General features: G+C 53.2%; 3 protein-coding genes across 10 annotated transcripts; 2 read left to right on the forward strand and 1 right to left on the reverse strand.

Moving 5' to 3' along the window:
- The first annotated feature begins 2,651 nt into the window (after nucleotides 1-2,651).
- On the forward strand, nucleotides 2,652-6,562 carry TYROBP (TYRO protein tyrosine kinase binding protein). 4 transcript variants are annotated; one of them, XM_011984833.1, is made up of 5 exons: nucleotides 2,652-2,787; nucleotides 3,193-3,225; nucleotides 3,374-3,508; nucleotides 3,691-3,737; nucleotides 6,329-6,562. In XM_011984833.1, the coding sequence occupies exons 1-5, from the start codon at nucleotides 2,727-2,729 to the stop codon at nucleotides 6,392-6,394; spliced, it is 342 nt and encodes a 113-aa protein (XP_011840223.1). In that variant the 5' UTR covers nucleotides 2,652-2,726; the 3' UTR covers nucleotides 6,395-6,562. The 4 variants fall into 4 exon arrangements, with proteins under 4 accessions (XP_011840223.1, XP_011840224.1, XP_011840225.1 ...); XM_011984834.1 differs by having other exon boundaries at nucleotides 3,694-3,737; XM_011984835.1 differs by lacking the exon at nucleotides 3,193-3,225.
- A 130-nt stretch (nucleotides 6,563-6,692) lies between these two features.
- On the reverse strand, nucleotides 6,693-8,485 carry HCST (hematopoietic cell signal transducer). 4 transcript variants are annotated; one of them, XM_011984840.1, is made up of 4 exons: nucleotides 8,317-8,485; nucleotides 7,547-7,609; nucleotides 7,061-7,192; nucleotides 6,693-6,842 (listed from the first exon to the last, which is right to left on the reverse strand). In XM_011984840.1, exons 1-4 carry the CDS (start codon nucleotides 8,357-8,359, stop codon nucleotides 6,805-6,807), a joined length of 276 nt encoding a protein of 91 aa, XP_011840230.1. In that variant the 5' UTR covers nucleotides 8,360-8,485; the 3' UTR covers nucleotides 6,693-6,804. The 4 variants fall into 4 exon arrangements, with proteins under 4 accessions (XP_011840230.1, XP_011840229.1, XP_011840227.1 ...); XM_011984839.1 differs by having other exon boundaries at nucleotides 6,693-6,845; nucleotides 8,317-8,477; XM_011984837.1 differs by having other exon boundaries at nucleotides 6,693-6,845; nucleotides 8,292-8,435.
- Nucleotides 8,486-8,653: 168 nt separating this feature from the next.
- Nucleotides 8,654-23,123, forward strand: NFKBID (nuclear factor of kappa light polypeptide gene enhancer in B-cells inhibitor, delta). 2 transcript variants are annotated; one of them, XM_011984841.1, is made up of 12 exons: nucleotides 8,654-8,758; nucleotides 12,015-12,118; nucleotides 12,303-12,363; nucleotides 12,992-13,209; nucleotides 13,813-13,958; nucleotides 14,040-14,145; nucleotides 14,333-14,479; nucleotides 14,602-14,653; nucleotides 14,746-14,894; nucleotides 20,591-20,707; nucleotides 21,026-21,190; nucleotides 22,466-23,123. In XM_011984841.1, exons 1-12 carry the CDS (start codon nucleotides 8,659-8,661, stop codon nucleotides 22,517-22,519), a joined length of 1,419 nt encoding a protein of 472 aa, XP_011840231.1. In that variant the 5' UTR covers nucleotides 8,654-8,658; the 3' UTR covers nucleotides 22,520-23,123. The 2 variants fall into 2 exon arrangements, with proteins under 2 accessions (XP_011840231.1, XP_011840232.1); XM_011984842.1 differs by lacking the exon at nucleotides 8,654-8,758 and adding an exon at nucleotides 10,189-10,397.
- The last annotated feature ends 323 nt before the right edge of the window (nucleotides 23,124-23,446 follow it).

The following is a 23,446-nucleotide window of genomic DNA, read 5'->3' on the forward strand; positions in this document are numbered from 1 at the left end:
GGTTTCACCGTATTAGCCAGGATGGTCTCCATCTCCTGACCTCGTGATCTGCCCACCTCGGCCTCCCAGAGTGCTGGAATTACAGGCGTAAGCCACTGTGCCGGCCTTCAAAAATGAATTTGACCAAGGGGCATAAGGCAGAGTGAGAAACCAAGGTAAGTTTTAGAGCAGGAGTGAAAGTTTATTATTGTTTATTTATTTATTTATTTTGAGACTGAGTTTCACTCTTGTTGCCCAGGCTGGAGTGCAATAGCATGATCTCTGCTCACTGCAACCTCCGCCTCCCAGGTTCAAGCTATTGTTCAAGAGATTCTCCTGCCTCAGCCTCCTGAGTAGCTGGAATTACAGGCATGTGCCACCACGTCAGGCTAATTTTGTATTTTTTAGTAGAGACGGGGTTTCTCAATATTGGTCAGGCTGGTCTTGAACTGCTGACCTCAGGTGATCCGCCCACCTTGGTCTCCCAAAGTATTGGATTACAGTTGTGATCCACCGCTCCTGGCCCTTTATTATTAATGTTATTATTATCGTCATTATTATTATTTTGAGACAGCGTCTTGCTCTGTCGCTCAGGCTGGAGTGCAGTGGCGCAATCTCAGCTCACTGTAACCTCCGCCTCCCGGGTGTAAGCTATTGTTTTGACTCAGCCTCCTGAGTAGCTGGGACTACAGGCACCCGCCACCACACCCAGCTAATTTTTTGTATTTTCAGTAGAGATGGGGTTTCACCGTGTTAGCCAGGATGGTCTCCATCTCCTGACCTCGTGATCTGCCTGCCTCAGCCTCCCAAAGTGCTGTGATTACAAGCGTGAGCCACCGTGACCAGTCTAATTTTTGTATTTTTAGTAGAGACGGGGTTTCACCATGTTGGCCAGGCTGGTCTTGAACTCAACCAGGCGTTATGCTAATAGACCTCACAATATCCTCACAAATATCCCAGCAGCCTGGCCTCCCTGCTCCAGTCCCTGCCTCCACAGTCTGCTCCACACCTGCAGCCAGAGGGAACCGTGAACCCCTGAGTCAGGTCAGGGCCCTCTTGGCTCAGAGCCCTGCTCTGGTCTCCGACTGCCCCCTCGCCCACTCTGCTCCATCACCTTGGGTGGTCTGGTGTGCCCAAGAGGACGTACAGGGTCTGTTCCCTCCATGCTCGCTCTGGACACAATGGGAGAGGCTTGGGTTTTTCAGGGACGGTACTCGGACAGACCTGAACAGTGGTGACTGTGGCCTGAGCTGGAACCTGACCCTCCTCCAGGCTCCAAATATCCTCCCCTCCCCTCCCCCATGGGCCACTGGGCATCTGCCCTGTGACCAGAATCCAGTTTCCCCTTTTTTCTTCTGGGCCCAGGCCCAAGGAGCGGTGGATGTGACGTGTGGATGGGGGAGGGAGGCTTCCTGCAGCTGTCTCATCTCCCAGCACCCTAACCTCAGGTTCCTCCTGCCCCAGCCCCAGGCTCCAGCTGGGGGCTAGAAGTCCCCGTCTCCTTGGGGTGGCCTCCCTCGGGCCTTGCTCCGAGCCACTTCCTCATTCAGCAGGAGAGCCAGCCACCTGCCTCTCCCCAAGCCGCCAGCCACGCCTCTGTGTCTGTGCCACTGCCTTCCTCTCACCTTCTTTCTCAGCTTTGCCGCTGTTTTCTCCTTTCCCATCTTTCATCTTTCCCCCCTACCCCGACTCTCCCCTAGTCAAAAACCCGCTTTTGGGTCTTGGGTTCCATTTCCACCTTGATTTGCTGTGCAGCCTTAGGCAAGTGTCTCTACCTCTCTGAACAATGGGGATGATAAGAGCATGTGCCCCAGAAGGGCATTGCGGGGACTGAATGATTTAATGCTTGGGACAGAGTGCCTGCCATGTCATTAGTGCCCACATGCTGATGGCTCTTTTAATATCCTTTAAACAGCACAAGGTTCTGCTGATTAAATGATAATCATCATAGCTGATGCTTTAAAAAAAACTGGTGAGTGTCAGACCCTGTTCTAGGAAGTTTAATTCATTTAATCCCCACAAGTGTAAAAAGTAGATCCCATTTTACTCCTAATTTTACAGATGAAGAAACTGAGGCTCAGGAAGGTTGGGGCTGGGTGCTGTGGCTCACAGTTGCAATCCTAGCACTTTGGGATGCCGAGGTGGGTGGATCACCTGAGGTCAGGAGTTTGAGACCAGCTGGCCAACATGGTGAAACCCTGTCTCTACTAAAAATACAAAAATTAGCCGGGCGTGATGGTGGGCGCCTGTAATCACAGCTACTTGGGAGGCTGAGGCAGGAGAATCACTTGAACCTGGGAGGCAGAGCTTGCAGTGAGCCCAGACCGTGCCATTGCACTCCAGCCTAGGCAAAGAGAGGAAAACTGCATCTCAAAAAAAAAAAAAAAAAGATGGAGTGACTTGCTCGAGGTTGCCCAGCCAGGTAGAGGCAGAGCTGGTTTCAATCAGCCAGAGGAAGGTCATGACACTGACCCTCCTGTTAAGACGATGTCTGACCCCTGATGGGGATGGAAATGAAGTTTGTACCTCGTGTACCCCTTGCCCTTCACGTCCAGTTGTTGGGGGGCTGTGGCATGGCCCCTGGGTGTCTGGGCCTGATTCTTTCTTGGGTGTTGTTTCTGTCTCTCCTCCCCTGTCCCCTCCTCCCTCTTGCCACCACCCGCCTCAGACTTCCTCCTTCACTTGCTTGGACGCTGCGCCACATCCCACCGGCCCTTACACTGTGGTGTCCAGCAGCATCCGGCTTCATGGGGGGCCTTGAACCCTGCAGCAGGCTCCTGCTCCTGCCTCTCCTGCTGGCTGTAGGTGGTGAGTTGGGGGCTTCCGCACCTGCCTCCCGGGTCCCTGGGCTCAGCTTGGGGCAGGGCAGGGAGCGGGGTGAAACGAGAGAACGAAAAGTGGGTGTTGGGATGGGAGCAGGTCCCCAGCCTCCCAAAGCCTGGGGGTTTCTCCCAGAGCCGGAGCTCCCAAGTTTCGTCATCCGCTACAAGTAGTGGGGAAGAGACATCTGAGAGTGTTGCCACAGAACACATTGTGCAGAGGTAACACACATAGTCCAGTGGCCCAGACGCCAGCCCCCTGAGTCCCGCCAGACACACTCTCCCCCTTGCTTACCTCCTGGCTGTCAGGATCCACCCTCCCCAGCTTCTAAACTTGCCTCCTCGACCCCCATCGTAACTCTGTGCCTCAGTTTACCTTCTTTTTCCTCCTTAGGTCTCCGTCCTGTCCAGGCCCAGGCCCAGAGCGGTAGGCCTAGACCCAGCGGTCCCTCTCCCTTCCTCCCAAAGACCTCCCTGTCTCCGTCCCTCCCTCACCCTTTCCAAACCTCCCCGCCTCTGACCCCCTCCCCACAGTTCCCAGCGCACACTGACCTCCCCTGACCCCTGTGCTGCAGACTGTAGTTGCTCTACGGTGAGCCCGGGCGTGCTGGCAGGGATCGTGCTGGGGGACCTGGTGCTGACAGTGCTCATCGCCCTGGCTGTGTACTTCCTGGGCCGGCTGGTCCCTCGGGGGCGAGGGGCTGCGGAGGGTGAGTGGGGCTAGCAGGGGACAACCTAAGGACTTGCCTAGATGGGGGTGGGCAGCTGGGTAAGCTCCCAGATCTCAAACACCCGAAGGGATGGTAATGGAGGTGCTGATTTGGAAATGACAAAACACCCTCAACTCACCACTCTGCCTGTGTCTACACCTCACAACACCCCTCACCTCCAGCAGCGACCCGGAAACAGCGTATCACTGAGACGGAGTCGCCTTATCAGGTGAGAAAACCAGACTGTCCTCCTCACATTTCACTCCTGTCTGGGGATATCTGCCCAATACTCCTTCATGCCATCAGAGGGACTTCAAAGCCACTCTCCCTGAAGCACCCCCAAACCTTGAGGGCACATGGGACATCTGTCCAAAACTGACAAGCTTATGGTCAACTTAAAATGTGTGAAGAGGGGCTGGGCACAGTGACTCAAGCCTGTAATCCCAGCACTTTGGGAGGCTGAGGCGGGTGGATCACTTGAGGTCAGGAGTTCGAGACCAACATAGTGAGACCCTGTCTCTACTAAAAATACAAAATTAGCTGGGTGTGGTAACGCATGCCTGTAATCCCAGATACTTGGGAGGCTTAGGCAGGAGAATCCTTTGACCCGGGAGGCGGAGGTTGCAGTGAGCCAAGATCACGCAATTGCACTCCAGCCTGGGCAACAAGGGGGAAACTCTGTCTGAAAAAAAAAAAAAAAAGGGTGTCTTTACCTTTGTACGTGCAAGCACAGACCTTGCCAGAAGTCAGGCCAGGAATTTTCTGGAAGAAACCCAGCCCTAGGACGACTGATTTCTGGGAGATGCTCTCAGTAGGGCAGAGAATATCATTCAGCCCTACCTTGGTAACTCTAAAGGGAGGAGTCCTACAATTTCTTTTTGGGGTTTGAGGACCCTGCATCCCTTTGAGAAACTAAGAAAATCTAAAATCCTCAGAAAAATCCACACAAAAAATACAGAATTGTGTATATAATCTGAGAGCAGTGTAAGTGTTTTTTATAATTAAAAAAAAGTTTTTTTGGCCAGGCATGGTGATGCACACCTGTAATCCCAGCACTTTGGGAGGCTGAGGCAGGTGGATCACGAGGTCAGGAGTTCAAGACCAGCCTGGCCAAGATGGTGAAATCCCATCTCTACTAAAAATACAAAAATTAGCCAGGCATGGTGTCAGGCACCTGTAATTCTAGCTTCTTGGGAGGCTGAGGCAAGAGAATCGCTTGAATCCGGGGGTTGGTGGTTGCAGTGAGCCAAGATTATGCCACTACACTCCAGCCTGGGAGACAGTGAGACTCCGTCTCAAAAAGAAAAAAAAAAAAAAGAAAAGAAAAGACAGGGATCTCACTATGTTGCCCAGGCTGGTCTCAAACTCCTGGTCTCAAGTGATCCTCCCACCTCAGCCTCCAAAAATCTTGGGATTACAGGCACAAGCAAACGTGCTGGTTGCGTATTCTTGAAGCTCTTCGTTCTTTCTTTTCTTTAATTTTTTTTTTTTTTCTTGAGATGGAGTCTCACTCTGTAACCCAGGCTGGAGTGCAATGGCGTTGTCTCAGCTCACTGCAACCTCCACCTCCCAGGTTCAATCGATTCTCCTGCCTCAGCCTCTCGAGTAGCTGAAACTACGGGCACATGCCACCACACCCAGCTAATTTTTGTATTTTTAGTAGAGATGAGGTTTCACTATGTTGGCCAGGCTGGTCTCAATCTCCTGACCTCGTGATCCGCCCACCTTGGCCTCCCAAAGTGCTGGGATTACAGGTGTGAGCCACCACACCCAACCTTATTTATTTATTTATTTTTTAAAGTAGAGATAGGTTTTCACTATGTTGCCCAGGCTGGTCTCAAACTCCTGGGCTCAAGAGATCCCGTTACCTCGGTCTCCCAAAGTGCTGGGATTATAAGCATGAGTCACCATGCCTGGCTGAAGCTCTTTTTAAAAACTATGGTGTATACAAGAGAATCTAGTCATCTATCCTCCTCTCTGTCAATGTTCCTTTTTAACCCTTTAGGGGGTCATGAGATCCTCTAAGACCCCACCCCTGAAAATGCATGCCCAGACTAGTCATTATATATAATTTTAGGGTTTCTGTGTGAGGCTTGCCCCTGGGGGGGCACATAGATCCTCTCCCCACCCCAAGTGTGAACCCCGCTGTGTGGAGTCTGATGTATTATCTGCGGCCAGCTTTGCCTATTCACCTCACTTGTGGATAAAGTTTCTTTGTGAAGTCTAAGAACCTCAGGTTTGGCTCTGTGATATCCAGAAGACCGAGGGGCCTTTCCAGTTACTGGTGGCAGTGAAATTTTAGGGCAAAGCGTTACGCTTTGTATTCATGTATTCATTCCCTCTGTGGATGTGTCCAGCACCTATAAGTGCTCGATGCTGGGGACACAGTGACAGAGTTTATGTCATAGTTAAGACAAACTTGAAGCAAATGAACTAATACAATAATTTTGGGAGGCACAGTAAAGGAAATAAACAGGCTTTTGTTACAGTGACTGGAGTGTGGGGGGAAGAAACTACAGAGGGGAAATTGAGAAATGCCTCTCTGAGGAGGTGACGTGAACTGAGACTTGAAGGGAGAGGAGATCTAGGGGAACAGAGTTTCAGGTGGAGGGAACAGCACATGCAGGGGCCCTGAGGCCAGGGCGTACTGATGAGGCAGAGGAGAAGGGGGGAACATTGAACGCGCTTGAATAAAACCCAGATCTCTTCCATGGCTATAAAGCTGAAGAAGCTGCCGGGGCCTTGTAGGCCACTGGGAGAAGCCTGAAGGCTGGATTTTATTTGGTGGGTCCCTTCCACTGATGGTCCCCATCCTTTTAGGAGCTCCAGGGTCAGAGGTCGGATGTCTACAGCGACCTCAACACACAGAGGCCATATTACAAATGAGCCCGAATCATGACAGTCAGCAACCTGATACCTGGATCCAGCCATTCCTGAAGCCCACCCCGCACCTCATTCCAACTCCTACCGTGATACAGACCCACAGAGTACCGTCCCTGAGAGACCAGACCTCTCCCCAATACTGCCCTCAAATAAACATGAAGCACAAAAACATTATGCCAGATCCTTAGGCTGATGGGATGGGGGACATGTGGGGGTCCCAAGGGGGCCTTGGATCCAGAAACAGTTCATGGGAGGGAGGCTTTGGGAACGCTGGGGTTCTTTGAGGAAGAATACGACTACAGGTGTTTCAATTGTTTTATTACAATCCAAAAGTTTGGGCAGGGGGTTCCTGCGGCACCACACATCATCCAGGATGAGAGGGTCGGAAGTCAAAGGTCCAAGGTGCAGGAGGGTCAGCCCCTGCCCGGCATGTTGATGTAGACTTTGCCATCTTCTGGGGGTAGGGAAAGAAAGCATGAAGCCTGACCACCCACATCTCCACTTCCCTGGGGACCCCCTGCTTCAGGGGTTTCCTCAGGGGTTCCCCCGGGCACCTCCCCCAGGGTTTCCCCAGCACCTCCTCCAGGGCTTCCCCAAGGGCCCCCTCCCTGGGACCCCCTCCCTAGGGACACCATGCACCCTCCAGGCCCCGCCCATCCCTGCCCTTACCTTGGGCGGGGCTGCGGCGTGGGCGTGCGCACAGGAACACCGCCCCCACGATGAGCAGCGACGCCACCGCATCCGCCGCCACGAGGCCTGCCAGGAGCGGCAGAGAGAGGGACCCACATCCGGAACAGGAGCCTGGAGAGCGGGGGCCGGAACAGGGAGACAGTCAGGCTCTGCGTCCTGGGGCTATGCTTTGGTCACAGGGAGACAGGAAGTCCCCTGTGAGGGGTGGGTCCCAGGTTCCCTAGGGTTGCGCTTGGGGAATGAAACAGGAGATAGAGATGCGGAGAGGCTGGGTGTCCCAGGACCCTCGGGGCTGTGCGGCGGGCACACGGGGGACTCCTGAACAGAGGCTGGGGGTCGCTGATTCTGGGACTTGGAGAAGGACACGGATTGTCTGATTTGGGGACGGGAGGTGGGATGGTGACCTGGAGAGCCACTGGGGTGTTCTGGGAGCCTCTGGCCAAGCTTCTGGGATGGAAGTGACACCTGAAGTGCCAGGGTAAAAAGCAAGGAGTGATCTCTCACCTGGGGTCGTCTGAGCTGCAGCCACTGTGGAAAGAGAAAGAAGGTAGATGAGGATGGAGAGAAGGTCCACAGAACAGAATGCTCAGTCCGTCGCGGTGGCTTATGCCTGTCATCCTAGCACTTTGGGAGGTGGAGGCAGAAAGATCACTTGAGCCCAGGAGTTCGAGACCAGCCTGGACAACATAGTGAGACCCCCATCTCTGCAAGAAATACAAAAATTAGCTGAAGGTGTTGGTTCGCACCTGTAATCCCAGTTACTCGGGAGGCTGAGGTGGGAGGATCACCTGAGCCCAGGAAGTCAAGACTGCAGTAAGCCATGATTGCGCCACTGCACTCCAGCTTGGACAACAGGGCAAGACCCCATCTCAAAACAAACAAACCAAAAAATATGGTGTACGGAAGGAAAGGTAGTGTCCTGAGAAGTAATCTCCATGTTGGAGAGATGGAACAGGGCCACATGGGAAGGGGACTCCCAGAGACATGGAGAGTGACAAGAAATTGGAAGTGGCAGCAGAGACCCAGCCACGAGAAGGGGATGCTAACAGGCAGCCCCTCCAGAACTCCCTGCCTCACCTCCTCCCGCCCCCAAGGACCCAGGCTCTGAAGCCAAATGGATCTCCCAGAAGGGAAGGGGTGCAGGGAAAAGAACCCCACTTTCAGCACCCGTCCCTACAGACGTCACCCATCTCACAAACACTCTGCCTACCATCCCCTGTAACCACTGGCTTCACCTGGGAGCAAAAGCAGGAAGAGGATGTGACCCGGATGGATCATGGTGGGCTGGGGTCTGGCAGGGGTCTGGTAGAGGACTGTGGTCCAGAGAAGTCCCGAGGAACTGTGGGGGAGCAGAGAAGTAGCAATAGCGGATGTCACCCTGCTGGTGTCAAAGCCATCTGCTTCCTGTGTCTGTTGAGGGGGTGTCTCTGTTATTGCCTTTGGTGAACTGACTCAGGGGGAGGGTCAGAGAGACCAGGGAGGCTGCTGGCCTGGCCAAGTGGGAATGACAGGTGGCCAGCGGTGCAGGCTAGGGAGATCTGGAAATATTTTGGAGGTACGGCCAACAAAATTTGCTGATGAAATGGATGTGGGTGTGTTTGAGAGGGATCCTAGACAGCCAAGCCTTCTGGCGTGAAAAGCTGAGAAGATGGGAGTGTCTGCTGGCAGAGATGAAAGGTGGGGAAGTGGGTTTGCGGGGAAAGTGACGAGGTTTGGGCACACGGAGTTGGAAATGCCTGATAATCTCCCTGTGGAGATGCTGAATGACCTCACTGCATTTAGGAGTTCAGGGGATAAGGCTAGTCTGGAGATGTAAATTTGGGGGTTGATGGCTTATGGATGCTACTTAAAGCCACAAGACTGGGTGAGATCACCAAGGAAGTGAGTGCAGACAGGATTCTGCCCCCATCCCAACACACATTGAATGGGGGAAGAGGAGGAACTCTGCCAGGGAAATGGAGAAAGAGGGAGTAAGGGAGGGGACACCGGAGAGCTTGGCATCTTGAAAGCAGGGGAGAGACCACCGTGGTGGCTCATGCCTGTAATCCCAGCACTTTGGCAGGCCAAGGCAGGAGGATCACCTGAGGTCAGGAGTTCAAGCCAACATGGTGAAACCCCATCTCTACAAAAATACAAAAATTACCCGGGCATGGTGTCAGGCTCCTGTAATGCCAGCTACTTGGGAGACTGAAGCAGGTGGAGGTTGCACTGAGCTGAGATCTCGCCACTTTGCCACTGCACACCAGCCTAGGTGACAGAGTGAGGCCCTGTCTCCAAAAAAAGAAAGAAAAAGAAAAAGAATAAGAAAAGAAAAGCAAGCAAGCAAACAAGCAGGGGAGAAATAGGGCCAACGTGGTCAGTGCTGTGAAAGGTCACTAAGTGAAACTGACAGTGGCCTCCCACTGGAATGTCAGCTCCAGGGCTGGGAATTCCTGTCTACTTAGTTCACAGTACCCAGCAAAATGCCGCCTCTGCTGCAATGAATTATTTTAAATGATGGATGAGTAAATGAAACCAGACCTCTGAAAAGGGTGATGTAGGGGAGAGGAAGAAATTGAGCCACACCCTATACCGTTACCCACAGGCCCTTTCTCTGGGAGTCTAGACCCCCAGTCCTCCCCTCCCTCTGGACCCAGTAATATTCTCCCTGCCCCTACCCCTATCTCCATTCCCACTCCTACCCCTACCTCCATGGGCAGGACCCAGGAGACAAAGCCTCCAGCACCCCCTTGGACAGACTCAGAAATCCAGGCCCCAGCCAGGCACCACGGCTCAAGCCTGTAATCCCAGCACTTTGGGAGGTCAAGGCAGGTGGGTCACCTGAGGTCAGGAGTTCGAGACCAGCCTGACCAAATGGTGAAACCCCGTCTGTCCTAAAAATACAAAAATTAGTCAGGCGTGGTGTCTGGCGCCTGTAGTGTCAGCTACTCGGGAGGCTGAGGCGAGAGAATCACTAGAAAAGAAATCCAGGCCCCCCAGTATACCCCTCCTCTTGGAGCCCAGTACCCTAGGCTCCTTCAGACCAAAGATCTGGACCCCAGCTCCCTCCTTCCCCAGGGACCTAGTAGTCCGCCTCCCAAGTCCACCCTGCCCATTCAGGGACTGCGTTCGCCGGAGCGCGACCCGGGGACTCCCAGGCTTGTGGGCGGGCCCTGCCCAGGACTGGGCGGTGCCAGAACCCCTAGTTTAAAAACTCGCGGGTACCGGACCTAAGATCGGGGACCCGGCGGCGGCTCCGCGGGGGAAACAGCGAGGCTGGCGCAGCGCCGAGGCCGCGGCCCTGGGGGCCCGCAATCCACGCCAAGGAATCCCCGAGGTAACGGGTGCGGGTAGGGCACGCTCGGCCCGCTAAGAGAGTGAGGGACTGAGGATCGAAAGACTCCCGAGGCCCTGAGGGACGGAGCTGGAGCGTCAGTCCTGTGTCCCGAGAGTGAGGGTCCTAGGTGTTTGGAGGAGGAGGGGATCGTGGATCGTGACGGAGGGGCGGCTGGGATCTCGGACTTCTGGGTCCTGGGGGTGCAGGGGTCTGGGGATCTAGTATCGCGGTGCCCCGAGGGTGAAAGGGCTGGGAGGTTGGACCTCTGGGTCCTTGGAGGTGCTAGGGGTTGCTGGCAGCCGAGACTCCTAACCCTAGAAGGAGGGACTGGGCTGAGCGCTGGGGGGCGTGGTTGCTTAAAATCGGCGCGGGTCTCGGTGGGGAAGGGTCCGGAGCCTGGCCTCAGGGGTCTACGCTGGCGGTGACCCTGCCTCTGCCCCGCCCTGGGATTTCCGGATCGCCACCCGTGCGGGTCTGAGCAGGAATTCCCCTTGCGCGGGGATTCCACGAGCGCCACGCTCGGCCGCGCACCCCGCCTCGGAGCAGGACACCTGGGGCACAGGCCTAGGGGGAAGGGGAGGATGGAAGATTCCCTTGCGTGAGCGCCGTGGCGTCATTGCGCCGCGTCCGGGCGGTTTCCGAGCCGCCTCCTCCCGCCCCCGCCCCCAGCAATCCCCGCTTAACCCTTCCTCCGCCGGAATTCAGGCTCAAGGGTGAGGGTTGTCTTTCTGGGTGGTGATAAGGAGTTTGGCAACCGGGGCTCCCAGGTCCTCGAGAGGAACGAACTGAGGGTACAGACTCCTGGGGCCTGAAAGCGAGACTGTATGGATGGGACTTTTTTTTTTTTTTTTTTAATGGAGTCTCTCTCTGTCACCCAGGCTGGAGTGCAGTGGCGTGATCTCTGCTCACTGCAACCTCAACCTCCGCCTCCTGGCTTCAAGTGATTCCCCTGCCTCAGCCTCCCAAGTAGCTGCAATTACAGGCGCCCGCCACCACACCCGGCCAGTTTTTATATTTTTAGTAGAGACGGGGTTTCGCCATGTTGGTCAGGATGGTCTCGAACTCCTGACCTCAGGTGATCCAACCGCCTTGGCCTCCTAAAGTGTTGGGATTACAGGCGTGAGCCACCGCTCCCGGCCCAGGGTGATGCCTTTGACTTCTCGAGGAGGGGCGCTGGGGACTCCTGATTTCCGAGTCAGGTTCTAGGGCAAAAAAATGTTGGGAACCTGGATGTGCGTCTAGGGAGTGATGCCTGGGGCCCGACCCCCACCAACCCGCTGACTTCAAAACTGGGATATCTGGGGGTGGAATTTTTTTACGGAAGTTGGGTGGTTGCTGCAGAGGGGTGCCCTCCTCCCCCTTCCTCACTTTCCGCAACGCTGGTGGAAAGTTGGGTCAGAGGGAAAGTGCGGAGCAAAAGGAAGGAAACGGCGGAGGCGGATGCCCCACCCCAAATCTTCTAATGGCTTTGGAGGAGTCAGGCGGCATCTATGTGCCAGTTTTTCCGCGCGGGAGGGCGAGGAGGGTGCTCAAACCCACTCCCCCCGCGCCACCCCCGCCACATTTAGGTGACTTAAGGACCCTTGATGACTTCTCCCCCCGCCCTCTCCCGCACAGTTAGCAGGGGTGAGCGCAGTCACTGCCCAACGCAAACCGTGAAGAAGCTTCTGGAAGAGCAGAGGCGCCGCCAGCAGCAGCAGCCGGACGCTGGCGGGGTGCAGGTAAGGCCAGGGGCCACAGCTCTCAGGAGGCCCCGTGCTGTCCCGTAGGGACTCAGCGGCTTGCCGGAGGCACTCGGGGCTGATGAGAGGGGTGGTCCTGACCGAAATGTCCTATAGATCCGAGACAGAACGAAGGAATCTGCCAGATAGTCACCTGGGTTCCTTTTTGCTTTTGTCTCTGCAGGGGCAATTTCTCCCTCCCCCAGAGCAGCCCCTGACCCCATCTGTGAATGAGGCTGTGACTGGTAAGTTCTCTGGGCTCCCAGCCTCCCCATCCCCCTTCCCTAAGGGACTCAGACATCCCAGCTCTCAGAACTTTGGGACACCTAGGAGTCAGGCCCTCATTCTTCCCTTTTTTTTTTTTTTTTTTTTTTTTGGAGACAGGATCTCACTCTGTTGCCCTGGCACTGGAAGGAGTGCAGTGGCACTACCTGGCTCACTGCAGCCTCAACCTTCTGGGCTTGAGTGATCCTCCCGCCTCAGCCTCCCAAGTAGCTGGGACCACAGGCAATGCCACCTTGCTCGGCTAATTTTTTAAATTTTTGTAGAAACGGGGTTTGACTATGTTGCCCAGGCTGGTAGGCCCTCATTCTTGCTGGAACTCAGTAGCAGTCTGATTTCCTAGGTTCTCTGAGTCCAGTAGTCTATGCATATGGTCCTACAGAACCCCAGGGCCCAGGCTCCAGCCTTTTTAGTGCCCCAGGAGTCCAGGCCCTCAATTCCTCAGTGTCCTAGGAATCCAGATCCCAGGCACTTGGTGTCCCAGAAGTACTAATTTTCAGTACCTTGGGAGACACCAGGCCCTCTACCCCTGGATGTGAAGTCCCCAACTCTGGTAACCAGACCTGCCCCTGCCCCTCCTCTTACACGCAGGCCACCCTCCCTTCCCAGCACACTCGGAGACTGTGGGTTCTGGACTTAGCAGCCTGGGTCTCCCCATGGGCTTTCCAGACTGGGACCCCAGCACGCATGCTGCCTACACAGACAGCCCCTACTCTTGCCCTGCTTCTGCTGCCGAAAGTTTCCTGCCTCCTGACTTCTACCCACCCTCGGACCCAGGGCAGCCGTGCCCATTTCCCCAGGGCATGGAGGTGAGATACAGAGTGGGTACAGGATGCTGAAGGGCCCCTAAAAATTTGCATTTGCACTCCTGCAGTATTCTGAGATGTCTGGAGCTCAGTTACGATCCACTTTTCCAGGCCGGGTGTGGTGGCTCACGCCTGTAATCCCAGCACTTTGGGAGGCTAAGGCAGGCGGATCACTTGAGGTCAGGCGTTTGAGACCAGCCTGGCCAACATGGTGAAACCAAAAATACAAAAATTAGCTGGGTGTGGTGGCGCGCGCCTGTAATCCTAGTTACTCGGGAGGCTGAGGCAGGGGAATTGCTTGAACCCAGGAGGTAGAGGTTGCAGTGAGTGGAGATTGCACCGATGCACTCCAGCCTGGGTGACAAAGCAAGACTCTGTGCCGGAAAAAAAAAAAAAAAAAAAAAATCCCCTTTTCCAGATGGGCAAAACTGAGGCCTAAAGGTCGAAAGTCACTTGGCATAGATGGGATACCCAGGGGCTCTGCAGGCAGGTGTGTGTGTGGTGGCTTGGGATGGGAAAGTTCTCAGCTGACTGGCTCTCCCCACCACCTGCACCCTTCAGGACCCCCCGGACACCCGGTTCTATGCAGAATCTTCCCTACCACAGGCAGGACCCTGGAGAGTTTCTACACTCCCTTCGGGACCCCCACAGTTCCCCGCTGTGGTCCCTGGACCATCGCTGGAGGCGGCCCGAGCTCACATACTGGCTTTGGGGCCACAGCAGCTGCTGGCCCAGGATGAGGAGGGGGACACGTGAGTATAGGGGATGGGGTTGTCTGCAGACTCTTGGCTTGGCGGGGGCTGTTCTCACGCCTGTCCCCCGTCTGTCCTCAGGCTCCTTCACCTGTTTGCGGCTCGGGGGCTGCGCTGGGCGGCGTACGCTGCGGCTGAGGTGCTCCAGGTGTACCGGCGTCTTGACATTCGTGAGCATAAGGGCAAGGTGAGGCCTGGGGCCTGAACTCTCCTGGGTTCAGGGGAGGAGGGAGCCTGGGGCCTGGACCCCTGGATCCTAGAGAAGAGGGGAATCAGGGGTTAGCTCCTGGGGCTGAGGGGAGACGGGGCTGGGAGCCTGGTTTTCCGACAGGAGGGAACCAGGAGCCCAGCCTGACCTCTCCTGTGACTTGCAGACCCCTCTCCTGGTGGCGGCTGCTGCCAACCAGCCCCTGATTGTGGAGGATCTGCTGAACCTGGGAGCAGAGCCCAACGCCACTGACCATCAGGGACGTTCGGTCTTGCACGTGGCCGCTACCTACGGGCTCCCAGGAGTTCTCTTGGTACGGCCAACTGGCAGGCAGGGGTTCGTCTGGGGGGTAGACTGGTTGCCCGGATTTTGGCTTCCAGGGTCAGGAGGCCAGGGGATAACCTTACCCAGTACTCTGTCTTCTCTTCCTCCCAGGCTGTGCTTAACTCCGGGGTCCAGGTTGACCTGGAAGCCAGAGACTTCGAGGGTAAGTTGGGTGTAGGGAGGGCTGGTGTGGTTGGTATGACTGGGCGAGGTAGGTGCAACAGATGCAAGTCCCTTACTGTCTCCATTCTGCAGGCCTCACCCCGCTCCACACGGCCATCCTGGCCCTTAACGTTGCTATGCGCCCTTCTGACCTCTGCCCCCGGGTGCTGAGCACGCAGGCCCGAGACAGACTGGATTGTGTCCACATGTTGCTGCAAATGGGTGCTAATCACACCAGCCAGGTGAGCTGGGATGTGGGCGGTTGGTCCCTGGGAGATTGTGTGGAATGGGGCCACTTTGATGTCCGGGAGCTCCAGACAAATGCTGACTTTGCCTCTTCTTTGCTGCATGCCCTTGAACATGTTACTTCACTTCTCTGTGCCTTGGGGGTTTTTTGTTTGTTTGTTTTGAGAGGGAGTTTTGCTGTTGTTGCCCTGGCTGGAGTGCAATGATGTGATCTCGGCTCACTGCAACCTCCGCCTCCTGGGTTCAAGCGATTCTCCTGTGTCAGCCTCCCGAGTAGCTGGGATTACAGGCATGAGCCACCATGTCTGGCTAAGTTTTTGTGTTTTTAGTAGAGACGGGGTTTCTCCATGTTGGTCCTGCTGGTCTTGAACTCCTGACCTCAGGTGATCCACCTGCCTTGGCCTCCCAAAGTGCTGGGATGACAGGCGGGAGCCACCATGCCCTGCAGGGTTTTGTCGTTGTTGTTGTTATTGTTATTTGTTTGTTTTGTTTGTTTGTTGAGACAGGGTCTCACTCTGTCGTCCAGGCTAGAGTGCAGTGGTGCAATCTCGTCTCACAGCCACCTCTATCTCCCAGGTTCAAGCGATTCTCCTGCCTTAGCCTCCTGAGTAGCTGGGACTGTAGGCGCATGCCACCATGCCCGGCAATTTTTTTTTTTTTTTTTTTATTTTAGTAGAGGTGGGCTTTCATCGTGTTGGCAGGGCTGGTCTCAAACTCCTGACCTCAAATGATCCCCCCACCTTGGCCTCCCAAAGTGCTGGGATTACAGGCATGAGCCACCATACCCGGCCCCTAGTTGTTAACTGGGAATAATATTACTGACCTTAGGGTATGTTATCAAGCACTTAGTTTTCATTCATCAAGCACTGAGTTTCAGATTAGCTTATTGAAACCTCACAAACACCCTTTGACATGTGTACTCTTTCTATTTTCTCTATTTTACTGATAAGGAAACTGAGGCACGGGAAATCAAAAATCTTTTTTTTTTCTTTTTGAGACAGAGTTTTGCTCTTGTCGCCCAGGCTGGAGTGCAATGGTGCAATCTCGGCTCACTGCAACCTCCGCCTCCTGGGTTCAAGCGATTCTCCTGTGTCAGCCTCCCGAGTAGCTGGGATTACAGGTTCCCACCACCACGCCCAGCTAATTTTGTATTTTTAGTAGAGACAGGGTTTCTCCATGTTGGCCAGGCTGGTCTCGAACTCCCGACCTCAGGTGATCTTCCTGCCTTGGCCTCCCAAAGTGCTGGGATTACAAGCGTGAGCCACTGCACCTGGCCTCAAAAATCTTTTTGAGACAGGGTCTCACTCTGTCACTCAGGCTGGATCACAGCTTATTGCAGCCTTGACCTTGTGCACTTAAGTGATCCTCCCACCTCAGCCTCCCAAGTAACTGTGATCACAAGCATGCACCACCACCCCTGGCTACTTTTTTGTAGAGGTAAGGTCTAACTATGTTGGCCAGGCAGGTCTCAAACTCCTGAGCTCAAGCAATCCTTCCACCTCTGCCTCTGAAAGTGCTGGGATTACAGTTGTGAGCCACTGCACCCAGCCTAAAAAATCTTACAGCTTGTGAGTGTCAGAGATGGGATTAGAACCCAGGTAGTCTGACTTTAGAACCTAGCTTTTAATTATGTTCTATTCCTTTCTTGTGACAGTAGCTCCTTCATAGGCTGGCTGAGATAATTAAACATCCACAAAAAATGTTTATTTATTTATTGAGATGGAATCTCACTCTGTCACCCAAGCTGGAGTGCAGTGGTGTGATCTCAGCTCACTGCAACCTCTGCCTCCCGGGTTCAAGCGATGCTTCTGCCTCAGCCTCCTGTGTAGCTGGGACTACAGTCATGCACCACCACGCCCGGCGATTTTTTTGTATTTTTAGTGGAGACAGGGTTTCACTATGTTGGCCAGGCTGGTCTCAAACTCCTGACCTCAGGTGATCCGCCCACCTTGGCCTCCCAAAGTGCTAGGATTACAGGCATGAGCCACCACGCCCAGCCAAAACATATTTTTTTAGTTAAAGAATATTGAACACCAATAAAATATAGAAAATCGTAGAATGAACTCCTTGTGTCCAACATCAGTAACCAGCGACTCATGGCCAGCCTTGCCCCCATCCGCTCTCTCACTGTCATGTGATTTTTTTTTTTTTTTTTTTTGACGGATCTTGCTCTGTCACCCAGGCTGGAGTGCAGTGGCATGATCTCAGCTCACTGCAAGCTCCACCTCCAGGGTTCACACCATTCTCCTGCCTCAGCCCCCCGAGTAGCTGGGACTACAGGCACCCGCCACCATGCCCAGCTAATTTTTTGCATTTTTAGTAGAGACGGGGTTTCACCGTGTTAGCCAGGATGGTCTCGATCTCCTGACCTCGTGATCCGCCCGCCTTGGCTTCCCAAAGTGCTGGGATTACAGGCATGAGCCACCACGCCCGGCCTCTCACTTTCATGTGATTTTTAAGCAAATTCAAACGCATTTTTTTTTCAATAAATATTTGTATATCTTTAAAGAATAGCGGTGTTTAGCAGAGTTAGCTAGATGGTGGGGATGGACTGTAGGAAGGACAGGCATGGCTGAGTAGAGACAAGATAAGGCATTATTAGCGGGGTCTGGAAATGAATGATGGCAATCTAGGCTCTTAATGGTTGCAAAGTAGAGCTAAGTGATCATTTGGGCAATACAGAGAAGGTGGAATTGATACTTTGGTAATTCATTCCTTTCTTCACTCAGAATTTTGGACACGTATGATGTGGCTACCAGTGTGCTGTGATGGGGCATAAAGTTGCTTTTTGTTTGTTTGTTTTTTAGAGACAGGGTCTAGCTTTGTCACCCAGGCTAGAGTGCCATGGTGCTATCATGAATCACTGAAGCCTCGACCTCCCGGCCTCAAGCATTCCTCCCACCTCAGCCTCCCAAGTAGCTGGGACTACAGGCATGAGCCACCTCACCCGGCTAATTGTTTTCTATTTTTTGTAGAGATGGGGTCTTGCTATGTTGCCCAGGCTGGTCTCGAACTCTTGGGCCCAAGTGACTCCCCAGCCTTGGCCTCCCAAGTGCTGGGATTACAGGTGTGAGCTGCTGTGCCCAGCTACCTATAATGTTTTAATAAGAAAAGACCACTCTCTTGTACTTTTAGACATTACAATTTAATCGAAAAGAGAGGAGATGATAAGTAAACAAAGAACCGAACATAATTACAAATCGGGATGAGAGCTGCCTCGGAAATATAGGAGCTCCTAGACAATGAAAAGACTGGCTTTATGTTGGATGCGGGGCTCACGATGAAGGTCGTTCTGAGGAAATTACATTTAAGTTGAGTGAGAGATGATGAAGAGGAAGAATTAACTGTGTGGTAGGGTTCTGGGAGAACTCAGAAATCAGGGAGTATTTCTCTGAAAACAGGACAAATAAATTTTTCTTTCTTTTTTTTTTTTTTTTTGAGATGGAGTCTCGCTGTCACCCAGGCTGGAGTGCAGTGGTGCAGTCTCGGCTCACTGCAACCTTCCGGGTTCAGGTGATTCTCCTGCCTCAGCCTCCCGAGTAGCTGGGACTACAGGCATGTGCTATCACACCCCTCTAAGTTTTGTATTTTTAGTAATAATAACAAATAAATTTAAAAAAAAATAAAGATGGCTGGGTGCGGTGGCTCATGCCTGTAATCCAAGCACTTTGGGAGGCCCAGGTGAGTGGATTGCTTGAGCTCAGGAGTTCGAGACCAGCCTCGGCAACATAGGGAGACCGCATCTCTACAAAAAAATACAAAAATTAGCTGGGCTTGATGGCGCGTGCCTGTGGTCCCAGGTACTCAGGAGGCTGAGGTGGGAGGATCACCTGAACCTGGGGAGGTCAAGGCTGCAGTGAGCCATGGTGTTGCCACTGCACTCCAGCCTGGGCGACAGAGCAAGACCCTGTCTCTCAACAACAACAACAATAGTAATAATAATAATAAAAGATAAGAACTCTTTCCCTGTAATCCCAGTGCTTGGGGAGCCTAAGGTGGGAGGATCACTCGAGCCCAGTAAGTTGAGGCTGCAGTGAGTCATGGTCACACCACTGCACTCCAGCCTGGGCGACAGAGCAAGACCCTGTCTCTCAACAACAACAACAATAGTAATAATAATAATAAAAGATAAGAACTCTTTCCCTGTAATCCCAGTGCTTGGGGAGCCTAAGGTGGGAGGATCACTCGAGCCCAGTAAGTTGAGGCTGCAGTGAGTCATGGTCACACCACTGCACTCCAGCCTGGGCAACAGAGTGAGACCCCGTCTCAAAAAACAAACAAAAAAAATAACTTTTGTATTTTGAGACGGAGTCTTGCTCTGTTGCCCAGACTGCAGTGCAATGGTGTGATATTGGCTCACTGCAACCTCTGCCTCCCACGTTCAAGCTATTCCTGTGCCTCAGCCTCCCAAGTAGGTGGGATTATAGGCACGTGCCACCACGCCTGGCTAATTTTTGTATTTTTAGTAGAGACGGTTTCACCATGTTGGCCAGGCTGGTCTCAAACTCTTGACCTCAAGTGATCCGCCTGCCTCGGCCTCCCAAAGTGCTGGGATTACAGGCACGAGCCCCTGTGCCCTTCAAAAAAAAAAAAGAACTTTTTAAACCTCAGTATCATTACTCTGTCTTTAAAAAATTAAAGATTTTCTTGCAATACCAAATACCCTGGCTGTAGTCAAATTTGCTTTTGGCTATAAAATGATAATTTTTTTCATTAAAAAATAAATCAAGATCCAAGTAAGCACACATATTATGATGTTACATCTTTTCAAATCACTCTTAATCTAGAGCTTTGGTTTTGTCTTCATTTTTTGGATGAGCAAACTAGGTGGTTTTGCCCTGTTATCAACACATAAAATGTTTAACATTCATTATCATTTGCAAACTCCTTAAAGACACATAAAAAGGTTTCATTTTAGAAAATGTCTTTTATTTTCCCCCAAATATGACGGGAACAGCTCAATATTGTGGTGCAGTATTGCAATATTAGCTAGTCCACTGATTAATGCTGCCAACTCCTGTCCTTGTAGATAAAGTACAGTCTGTGTGGGTCGGAATGCAGTTTAATGTGTTGAATGGAGGGCAGGTAGCCAAGGCAGTTGCTTTGAAGAACTGGAAAAAGAATCTCTTTCCCAGACACTGGTGTGAAAATTGTCATAAGAAATGTACAGTTCTGGGAGGTGTATGGTGTGAATGGTACACCCTGAGACGGGTGTTGTGCAGTGCACAAGACATACAACTGAATAAGGCACTCTTGGTGGGGCTTGCAGAGGAGGGCCAGCATCCTATTTACTTATTTATTTATTTATTTATTTATTTTGAGATAGAGTGTCACTCTGTCACCCATGCTGGAGTGTAGTGGCATGGTCATGGCCCACTGCAGCCTTGAACTCCTAGGCTCGAATGATCCTCCTGCCTCAGCCTCCCAAGCAGCTGGGGCTACAGGTGTGCACCAGCACACCTGGCTAATTTTTCTATTTTTTGTAGAGATGAGGTCTTGCTGTGTTGTCCAGGCTGGTCTCCAGTTCCTGGCCTCAAGTGGCCCTCCTTCTTCAGCCTCTCAAAGTGCTAGGATTACAGGTGTGAACCACTGCACTCCGCCAAGGATCAGGGTGTCTAAAGGCTCCTGGATTCAGTGGGAAGGTGCGTGCGTGTGAGGCTGGCCCTGACCTCTGCCATTCCCCTCCCCCTAGGAGATCAAGAGCAACAAGACAGTTCTGCACTTGGCCGTGCAGGCTGCCAACCCCACTCTGGTTCAGCTGCTGCTGGAGCTGCCCCGGGGAGACCTGCGGACCTTTGTCAACATGAAGGTGGGAGCTGGGGCTGGGAAGTGCAGTTTGTGTGGGTTACAGTAGAGGGACAATGGGATGTTAGGGGTCCTGGGGGCTGTGGACATGGAGGGGACGATGTGTGGGATTTGCAGGGGAATGTGTAGGAAGCAGACATAGATTGCCCCGGAACGTGTAGGCCATGGACACAGGGATGCGTGCAGCGTGGCTGTGGCTGGGGGAGGTCTGGGATGTGAAAGGACAAGTACAGGACGTGGACAAGGCAGAAATTGAAGTGCAGTTTAGAGGCCTGGGCCAGCTGAGCCCAGATCCCCATCAGCCCTCCCCTTACTTTTCCAGGCCCACGGGAACACAGCCCTCCACATGGCGGCTGCCCTGCCCCCTGGGCCGGCCCAGGAGGCCATCGTGCGGCACCTGTTGGCAGCTGGGGCGGACCCCACACTGCGCAACCTGGAGAATGAGCAGCCTGTTCACCTGCTGCGTCCCGGGCCGGGCCCTGAGGGGGTGAGTAAGCACTGAGCCTGCCTGTAGAGTGGCCTCTGAGCTCTCGGGCGCGGGATGACCTCCCTGCCCCACCCAGTGCTCACTTTCAGAGAATGACTTCTAATCTTGGAAGGTGACTTCAGCCCTCAGGCAACTCTGACTCTATAATGTGCCTCTGACCTCAATGTTTCATCCCTTACCCCAGAATGGTGACTTCTCTGATCTCTACCCCAACCCTGACCTCACAGTGTGACCTGTACTCCCAGTCCTGAATCTTGCTTGACCTCAAGGTGTGACCTTTGATCCCCAAGTGTGACCTCCTGTCCCCTTCCCCTTAACCTTGGCTCCTGACCTCAGATGTGACTTTTGACCTCTTACCTGTTCCCTTCAATTCCCTCTCATTGCTCACCCCCAGGTGGGAACCCCCAGCCAGTAGCCCCTTTCCCTTCACTGAAGTTCTGCTTCCTGACCCTTTCTCAGTGTATGAACCCAGGCCTTGACCTTCTTCCCACATCTTTATTTTTATTTTTATTTATGTATTTATTTTGAGGCAGTGTCTTGCTCTGTTGCCTAGGCTGGAGTGCAGTGGCATGATCACAGCTCACTGCAGCCTCAAGTTCCTGGGCTCAAGGGATCCTCCCACCTCAGCCTCTCTAGTTGCTGGTACTACAGGCAGGCAACACCACACCCAGCTAATTTTGTTTTTTTTTTTTTTTGAGATGGGATCTCACATGTTGTCTAGGCTGGTCTCAAACTCCTGGCCTCAATTGATCCTCCCACCTTGGCCTCCCAAAGTGTTGGGATCACAGGCATGAACTATCACTCTCCCAGCCTCCTTCCCTAATCTTTTTTTTTTTTTTTTTGGCGACAGAGTCTTGCTTTGTCACCCAGGCTGGAGTGCAGTGGTGCAATTTTAGCTCACTGCAAGCTCTGCCTCCCAGGTTCACGTGATTCTCCTGCCTCAGCCTCCCAAGTTGGGACTAAAGGCACACGCGCCACCATGCCTGGCTAAGTTTTGTGTCTTTGGTAGAGGCGGGGTTTCGCCATGGTGGCCGGGCTGGTCTTGAACTCCTGACCTCAGGTGATTTGCCCACCTTAGCCCCACAAAGTGCTGGGATTACAGACGTGAGCCCCTGCACCTGGCTCTTCCAAAGTCTTGACTCTGGACCTCTGACCTGCAAATCCAACGGGCCCCACTGAACCTCTCTTCTCTAACCCCTCCCTCTGCATGGCGTGGCTTCCCCACCTCTGCTTCCAACCTGACAGACTTCTCTCCCTCTTTTGCCTTGTCTACAGCTCCGGCAGCTGTTGAAGAGGAGCCGTGTGGCGCCGCCAGGCCTGTCCTCTTAGGACTCAAACCCAGACCCTGGACTGATTTTCCAGTCCCCACCGTCCTGCGGGACAGCCAGCGTATGCTAATGTTGCAAAACCATGATAATGTATGTGGAATATCCTGCCATTGGGGTCTTACATTAAAACCCCAGAATGGCTGCAGAGGGGTGAACAGACCCCAATATTTGGGGTGCTGTGATACCCCTCTTCTACCCACAAGGAGCCCTCTTGATGATTTCTGTGAAATCGAGGCCCCTTGTTTGTTTCTGTGAAACACCCTGCACCCTTAGTCCTTTCCCCGCTGAGATCCTTCGGGTTCTCTCCCGTAACTCAGCTCTTCGTTCCCAGAAACCCAAATGTAATCCCCCTACGTGGTGCTTGGGGCATCTCAATACCATCTCAGTAAAGCTCCTACGATGGCCTCCTCGCCCTCGCCAGGACCCACACCCTTTGGGTCCTCACCCTGAGACAGGAGGGACCCTCTGAGATCAGGGACCCTTAGGTCCCACTGCTCTCTGATTCAGAACTCAGCTGGGCCCCGTTCCAGACCCCAGCATTCCTGGTCACTCCCTCCTTAATCTGGGCATCTCTCAAGCTCTTTATTAAAGTCAATTTGGGTCAGGTGTGGTGGATCATGCCTATAATCCTAACACTCTGGGAGGCCGAGGCGGGTGGATCAGTTGAGGTCAGGAGTTTGAGACCAGCCTGGCCAACATGGTGAAACCCTGTCTCCACTAAAAATACAAAAAAAATTAGCTGGACATGGTGGCGCGCACCTGTAGTCCCAGCTATCTGGGAGGCTGAGGCAGGAGAATTGCTTGAACCCAGGAGGTGGAGGTTGCAGTGAGCCAAGATTGTACCACTGCACTCCAGCCTGGGTGACAAAGCAAAATTCTGTCTAAAAAAAAAATGAAAATGAAAAATAAACTCGATTTGGACTAGAAC

Source organism: Mandrillus leucophaeus, unplaced genomic scaffold (assembly GCF_000951045.1).
Source record: "Mandrillus leucophaeus isolate KB7577 unplaced genomic scaffold, Mleu.le_1.0 Scaffold274, whole genome shotgun sequence".
Taxonomy (NCBI): Eukaryota; Metazoa; Chordata; class Mammalia; order Primates; family Cercopithecidae; genus Mandrillus; species Mandrillus leucophaeus.